We start from the raw sequence: 8,383 nt of genomic DNA on the forward strand, positions 1-8,383 counted from the left end.
CATGGTAAAGATATGTCTTAATCAAATAATTGGGGACTGCTTCAATTTGATAAATTCAACAATATAATCATGCTATTTCCAACCATGTGTTTTTCTGGATTACTCCTCTATTAATGTCCTGTTTCCAACGCACAGTGGTAAGGCAATTGTTTGTGCTACTTTGTTAAACAGACCAGACCTAGGTTGCACCCCATGACAATTATGAACAGACAAGACGAGAACATTACTTGGGTCTTGAGGAGCTGCAGTGTTGATTCACGGGCAAACTGAAACACACTGTGCATTTACTACCAGTTGAACACATTTAATTTCTTCTCTGCTTTGATCGCCTGCAGCTGTCTGCTCTGAGGTCATCCACCATCACTCACTCTCTCTTCCTCGACCACACACTGCACTTCTATCATAACATAATGCATCAAACTGTGTCAACACTCTACAAATATAGGATTGAAACACCACATTTGAAACACATGTGACAACACAAATTGCAATATTTCAGAGCTCCCCCTAAATGTATTAGGGAAGTGGATCAGATTGATTGCGGAGGAAAAGACGTTACCAGCTGAAACAATTCCATGCTTATTCATTTGGACAAAGCAAGGGCAAATGGGGAAACTCCTACTCGACTGACCAATGGTGTAACTTTATCACTCAGTGAGAGACTTTTGCATTTATAGGGTGTATCACCCCCTTTGCTGTGGTCCAGACAAAACTTTAAAATGCATGGCTTTTGTTTCTATCCTTCTGCAAGTTTGACATGAATTTAAAAGATTTATATTAAGATATGATTTATTTTATGTTGTACATGATTTTTTTTACAGCTTGGAGTCAGCGTGAATAGCAACGAAGGGGTCCTCATCTCTGTTGCTGATCTTGAAGTGGGCGCGTCCATCACCGCCAACATGGATCTGCTTCCCAGTGCACCTGCTTCCATCCTTCTGACCAGAAATGACATCACAGTAGGTGCCACCGGGCATGCCAGTGTTCAGGGTCACATCCAGGTTCCTGAAGGTGAAGACAAGGTAAATATTGTTGTTAAAACCGCCACAATAAAACTTAGAGGATCTTGTCTTCTTATTTTGCTGTATTTTCTATTAAATCAGGATGCAAACAGGAGGTGTAAGCCAATAAGATATCACTTAGGGAGAGAGAGAGGCAGTTAGAAGAAACCAAAGAAGAAAAATATAAAAAATGTTTTATTATTTGTTGGAGGTTTTATGTTCACCCACATGCTTCTAGTTGGTTGGCCGCTTTTAGGTAGTACAAGCAATGTAATTTTAAAGCCAACAGTACATTAAAAGACATCCAAATCCAATGAACTGTTGTTACTGATGGTTGATTGTTCATGAAAGTTATATTTCATTTTATATTTTATCGCATCCAGTCCTACACATTTGTTTATTCTGGCTACCACTTGATTTAAGTGGGTGAATTAGTAATTTGTCAGCGCCAGTACTTAGCAAATATTTCTTACCAGTCATCATTGTTGAAGACGATGAAACCACGATTACCACGTCCAAAAGCAACCTGGTTGCTCTGGTTGTCCCACCAGTTGGAATGAGGCTGTCCATTGACCACATTGCGGAAAAGAACCATGTTCCTAAAGGAGCGATATGGAAAAATCGAGTCATAACGTACAACATACACAGTTTTCCCATCCATAATGACCAGTGTAAGATCAACAGTTTCCTGTCAATGGCTTTCTGAGGACTCACGTGATCTGACGCCATCTGTGCTCACACACCCATCCATCTCCACAAGTCTGGTCAGCGTTGATGGGAACAGACTTAGTGGATCCATCACCATGGCTGGGAGGGCCCATCCAGTCATTCTGATCCTAAACAAAGATGGATCAATGAGTTTAACAAAAAATACACAATATATATTGGATTTATTCATTATTAAAAGACAATCTACCTTTCCGTTGACAATTTGGCGATTCCAGCGGAAGCTAGACATCACTCTGGTTACTCCGTAGGGGTGGGCCAGCATGTAGCTGACAGCCATCTTGTGCAGCTTGGAGTCCCAGAAGGAAACGATGGATGCACCACCAGCACCATGGCCTCTCTGGTTGTCGTGGTTGTCAACGAAGACGAGAGCATTGCCGTTGGGCATGAAACCCCATCCCTCTCCCCAGCTCCTGTACAGAAGAATACAATTTCACGAATGAGGAGTTCACTTCTAAAACACCCAAGTTTGGGCAAAATATTTAAAGTATTTAATTCAGAAACTCTAAGATGTACCAGTTCTAATCAATGAAAATTGTTTTGTCTCTAGAAACAATTAGCAGGTAAGAAACTATTTGTCCAATCCAGAAATGTGTAGCTATCTCATGGTTGAATAAATATTCTAATATATCAATTTGATAAGTGATTTAGGCACACCAACAGCATCACACATACTTGGTGTAAGACAGCTTCTCGCCATTCCACTTTCTGAAGATAGTTCCCAGTTTGGCACCATATTTGAACTCAGTCACCCTTCCCAGATGGGAGTACTCTCTAGATGTGATGGGCTCATTTCCCAAATCAATAACCTGTAGGGAAATCAAAACACTATTCACATCATCCATACTATTCAAGGTAGATGTGGTTAAGATTAACTGCACCATATCAGTGATTTTTGAATTGACCAATTGTAATTGAAAAATTGTTTGGGACACAACAGTAACAAGAACCATATTACCATACATTCATGTTGTTAGTGAAGACGGAGCACACTTATTTTTTGAGATCACAGGCTGTTTTTGCAGCTAATTTTGTTGAGGTTAGCACCTTCTGCATCATCCTTTTATACTACAGTACCTGTATTTATGCAGGGGCTTGTCAACTAGTATTCTTGGATATAAACATCTGCTCCCAGTGTGGATGTGTTTGTGTTTGTCATCTTGATTTCTGCGATTGTTTTCCCACGGCTCTGTTGACTGCTGTCATAAATATTGGTCATGTGGGCGGTTAGCGCTCATCAAATTAAATCCTGGTATGTGGATTTCAGCTGTCAATTGTTTACTTGAATGCAAATAAGTTATATTGGCAGCATTTTGTGTTTGCTGGTGCCATGTTTTCCAAGTTGAAATAAGTTCATCTAGCCTTGGTTTTTGTAAATGATACCATTAAAGCACACAATTATCAAATATAGAGTTGAGCGGAAGTCACTCAACATGATATCCATTCTGCAGTATATGTTCTTAATGCTACAGTAAAATGGAAGTTGATGGGGTTGATGGTCTATCTAACTTACCTCCTGGAAGATGAAGGGTCTGGAACTACCATTGAACCACTTGGTGTTGAGGTTGTGCAGACGACCGTAGACAGCGGACAGGTCACCTGGCCACATGTGCTTGCAGGCATCCACTCTGAATCCAGCCACACCCATGTCAATCAGCTTGTTCATGAAGTCGGCCACCTTGCCCCTGACATAATCTTTCTCCAAGGCGAGGTCCAACAGACTCACCAGACGACAGTCACGCACCTGTAGCAGCAAATAAGCATTGACATTGCAATTTATAAATTCTTTATTCTCGTTTTAAAACACCTCCAAGTCAAACAACGAGTCAATGTGGAAGCTTTTGACTTAACAGTTCTTTGTATGAATCCTTTGATGGGGTAAAAAAGTGCTGTGAAATGTAGCAAGCTGCCAGTGACGCTGTTACATTGTTTCTGAGTGGCATTCATTACCTGATTGACATCACCATAGTTCTCAATATTGCCACTGCCAGTCCTGCATTTGTGGTCATTAAAGTCCAACTGGGTAAAAGGGATACTGGGAAAGTCCTTCCTGTCAGCACTGAACCAGCTTCCACATGAAGAGTGGGTTCCCTCTCCACCGCTGGCGCCGCACATGTGGTTGATGATAGCGTCCACATAGATATTGACCTGGGGTGGATGAATATAGGATTGAAGCTGCAACAAAACTAATCAACACCTCCCTTCTATCTCTTAACTTTCACTACTTCTCTCAATACATTGAGTTCATTCTCAGGGAACAGAAATATGTCAATGCTGCGCTGCTCACTATTGGTTTATTTTGATGTTGGTGGTCCAGGAACAAGCATAACACTATGTACGAGATAGCACCGGCTAAATGTCTAAAATAAAGCGTGAATGACAATTCCTCAAGACAGAGGCATTGATTCATTAGTGTTGCTTTTTGTTAAAAAATGTATTTTGTTCTAGAATTGCAGCTGCCTGTTGTTACAGTTTGATAATGATGCATAACGCATCTGTATCTGGTAAGAATTTGTTGTGTTGTACAAGGCTGTAGATTTACGAGGTGCTTACAAAAGCAGGAGAACATTGTTCCGAATGTCTTTCACTAAATCACTCTTTACCCCAACGTTGTTGCATCTGGTGATCATGTCTCTCAGCTCGTTCTCATTGCCTGATCTGGAGCAGAGGTTGTAGCCGACTGGTTGATATCTCTGCCACCAGGGCCTCCAGGGATTATTCAGCACAATGTGCTCATTTGGAGGGGAGATCTGAGCAACATACAGAAAACACATTACAGTAATTATCGCTTTTACCACAGAAATTGTCTGCAGAAAGAAGATCGCTATTATAGAGTGTTGTACTATACAGTTATTAAAAAGCAACTCCAGCTATTTTCTACAGTCCTACTCAGCTTGTGAAAAGATGATAACATCAGGGCTATTTTAGGCAGGGGTAATAAAAGACGCTAAAAAGGTGCATCATGGGAAATGATGTTTTTAGAGCTTGATTCATACATTTTTTTAATAATATCTCTGTTTCTGATGCCCTAGTTTTTACTTTAATAAATCTATCTCTTGTGAGTCATCGGAAATACAATACTAAATCACTGGAGTACCCCTTTAGATTTAAATTAAAGAGGAAGAGACTATATCAGCCTTAATCTTCCCCACTAATGCTGATTTTCTTTATTTTTCCAAATGAAAGTTTTTGGTTTTGAACAAACCATCTTCATAGACAGAAACAGTCAAAACAAGCATCAACTTTTCTATGTAATTAAGCTGGAATTACCTGTTACCTGTTGATTTTACTGGCAATTACAGCTTCACGGTTTAGAGTTTATGACACAATGAATAATGTCTATATGCTGACTTTGTCATTTTTGAAATTCGTGTTTACTGCCCCATATACCCACCTGTATACCTAATGCATCTTCGACGTCAAGCTTGACTATGGACATCTTATTTCAAAGTAGAAACAAAAGGGATTATCCTACTTCTCTAGACTTAGAGGCTATCCAGTGTTGAGTCATACATACCTGAACTCCACCAAAGCCATTAGGACCCAAGAAGCGCTCACACTCTGCAGCGATGTCCGCCCAGCGCCACTCAAACAGATGTACAATGGCTGTCCTGCCATGCTTGATGTGGGGGTTGTGCTGGGCGAGGCAGAGCCCGAACAGAGCCACCAGAATGAAGTACTTCATGTTTTCCCTTGATGAAAGAGAAAGCCACACTCACCTGCTGCCTCAGCGTTAGTATTTATACTCATTTTGTCTCTATCCTGGACCAATGAGCGACTGGCAAATATCAGTGTGGGGGTTAAACAGGTGCTTCTTTCTCACGGCTTCCTACGTTTTTTCAAAACAAGTAGAAGGATAAATACTTTAGAGGCACGTACATGTTGAAAACTAAGAAACATGAGGCGTGCATAATGTCATCCCTAAATATAAAAACAAGTGGCTGAAGGTGCCAAAGATCCTAATGCTTCCTTATTCATTTTCTAACATTGATATTATCTGTTGCTCTGACTTTTATCCTCGCTATAGGTCAAAACAAATTGAAATGCATACTTCAAAGAATAACACTCGCCTTGTGGCAGTAAAATCAAGGATTTCAGCACTAGACCAAAAACAGCCTTTCATGGCTTTAAACATTAACATAATAACATCTCAGGGGTTTCTTTTTAGATTAATCTTGCACTGATTAAAATAATAAAAATATTTTAACCACTCAGAACAGGACAGATTAGAGGTTTCGTGCTTCAGAACTTTTCTTCTGCTCAGTTCAATAACCAGATGATGTTGCAACAGTTCAAAATTTTACAAAACTTTGATTTAGAACACAAATCTATTTTGGGGCAAAGCAAATAGAAAGTTACTTTTTGACAGTTTTACCTAATCAAACATGTGACTGTCCATCCGTCCTTGACATGAATTAGGAATTGAATTACACTGATACCAGCGAGCCTCTGTCCAGGAGCGAAATAGCAGTATCACATTTTATGTTAATTCGGAATTTTTAATTTTTAAGTATACCTTGGATTTCTGTCAAGATATTAAAATGTGTTGTTATGTTGTATGATCATTTTTGAAAGATTCTTGCTGACAAATTGAGTTGTAAAGATCTGTTCATCAACATCCAACGTCTGATCGTAATGGTCATATTAGATGCCCTCGAAGAAAATTGTACTTCTTTAAATTGTAATAACTGTATTCCTTTATATTGCCTGTTTATTCCTGGCAGTTATGTCTTTAACAGTAAAACCTGTGCAGACAGAAACTATTTTACCAAACCTGAGTGAAATCCTTTGGTGTAGTGTGAAGAGAGCCCAGACCAGACCTGTAAGAGGTCACACCTCAATGTATCAACCACCCTTTGTTTTGTAAAACAGACCTGCCTATGCAAGTCCACTACTACAGACTCATGGGTTGGATTCTCACACCCAACTCACCCCTGAACTGACAATGAATACACATCTTGGGTGGAGATAGTTTCAATGTCCCTTGTCCCTCCTGAGAAGCTTAGCCCAACCCCCACCTGTTATTTCCTGTAACCCTGTATATTATCATGGCCAGAACTCACTCTGGTCAGAGAGAATTCTACAGCTTTGTTGTAAACTTCTGTCTCCACTGCAGAGTGAATACAACTAATCTGAACCAGCAACAGAATTGGGCCTGAAAGAAACTTTTCTTCAACAATGACCATAGCAGTGATCAGACACACATGTTGCAGGTGCAGCAGTTATAAAACAGGTCATGTCCTTCTGTAACTTCACCTTGTTATTCTCTGCTTTTTATCAAGGAAAACCAACACAGATAAGCTACACACGGGTGAGAAGGGTAGGCGGCCACATATATTATGTAAAAACAAGTTAAATTAAACAGCCCAGACAAAACACAAGCATTTTCCCACAATGGGGTTCAGATGTGATCCTGCGCTTAGTTACTGTATTTGGGGAAAGGTTCATGCTGCCAGTTAGCTCAGGAGAGAAATATATGGTAACCCTTCTGCATAAGATTAATCCTCAAAATGACTTTTATCACCTTAAGGAAGTTGTTTCTGTATAGACAAACAACTTTAGGAGATACTCATTAAACTATTTAATTTTGAGACTTTAAGTACATTTTACTTGATACTCTACTTTTACTGAAGTAATACTTTAAATGTAACTAATTCAGCTGTAACATCTCACACATTGTTGGTGAAATACATATATGCCTGTGTGTTAGTCAATGTCAACTAAACACAATGGTTACAATTATGCTAATTTAGTCATGTTAACTGTCCTGAAATATATGCTATATTAATGTCAGCTATAACCCTGGCATCATGTTCTAAAGTGCTGCAGGGATGACGTATTTATGGGGGCCAACCCTGGAAGTAAGCGACGCACTGGATCCCTTATTAACAAAAGGCTGAAGTATTATTTTCCCATTGGGTTTTGAATTATTGCAGAAACTAAGCTCTCTGGCAAATCCAATTATTCTTTCAGCAAGATCATTTTCACAATGAACACCACTTTTGTGAATACAATCGGCGGAAGTAAAGAGCTAACGTTAGGCTATAAAAGAACTACGCTACGGTTACATGAGGGTGAGTATAGGCCTACAAAACAATGATGTCGTTGTCTCATATATTGTAGAACAAAACATTGAAAGCTAATAAGCTTGTGTTCACCACAGACCTTGTTTCAGTATTCTAACAAAAAGCAAAAAAAAGCATTTAATTCGAGACAAGGAAACCTGAGTTGAATAATACTAACTCATTTGTGGGTTTTAGGACTCATTCCGGCAAAACTCTATAATGGTTATGATGGGATGTAGTTTCATATTACAATCGCTTTCCCAATGGTTCTTGAGAGAAACTGCTTGATTTAAAGAATTTTGTGTTAACCCCACAAAATCGTTCCCTTAACTAAGTATAATAAAATGTGCACACACTGGTATGTAGACATATCATTTGTTCATGGCATAACATGTATTTATCAACTATTAATATACCATAGATATCCCCATAAACTATACGTTTTTTAAACAATATCTGCTGTATTGGATTGTATCACGCATTGTTTTTCACCACCTTGCCTATGTCTCTGCGGGTGCATTGCATAAAAAAGGGCAATGAATGCCATACTGACTATGTTTGTGTGTGTGCTGAAGCTTTTGTTAATAAAGC

General features: G+C 39.3%; 1 protein-coding gene across 1 annotated transcript; it reads right to left on the reverse strand.

The window, feature by feature from the left end:
* Positions 1 to 293: 293 nt before the first annotated feature.
* LOC306706393 (alpha-amylase-like) lies at positions 294 to 5,429 on the reverse strand. Its single transcript, XM_079173462.1, has 9 exons — positions 5,245 to 5,429; positions 4,331 to 4,477; positions 3,678 to 3,875; positions 3,241 to 3,471; positions 2,403 to 2,536; positions 1,918 to 2,140; positions 1,716 to 1,837; positions 1,475 to 1,600; positions 294 to 1,005 (listed from the first exon to the last, which is right to left on the reverse strand). The coding sequence occupies exons 1-9, from the start codon at positions 5,410 to 5,412 to the stop codon at positions 816 to 818; spliced, it is 1,539 nt and encodes a 512-aa protein (XP_079029588.1). The 5' UTR covers positions 5,413 to 5,429; the 3' UTR covers positions 294 to 815.
* Between the last annotated feature and the right edge of the window lie 2,954 nt (positions 5,430 to 8,383).

Source organism: Pholis gunnellus, assembly GCF_910591455.1.
Source record: "Pholis gunnellus genome assembly, chromosome: 14".
Taxonomy (NCBI): domain Eukaryota; kingdom Metazoa; phylum Chordata; class Actinopteri; order Perciformes; family Pholidae; genus Pholis; species Pholis gunnellus.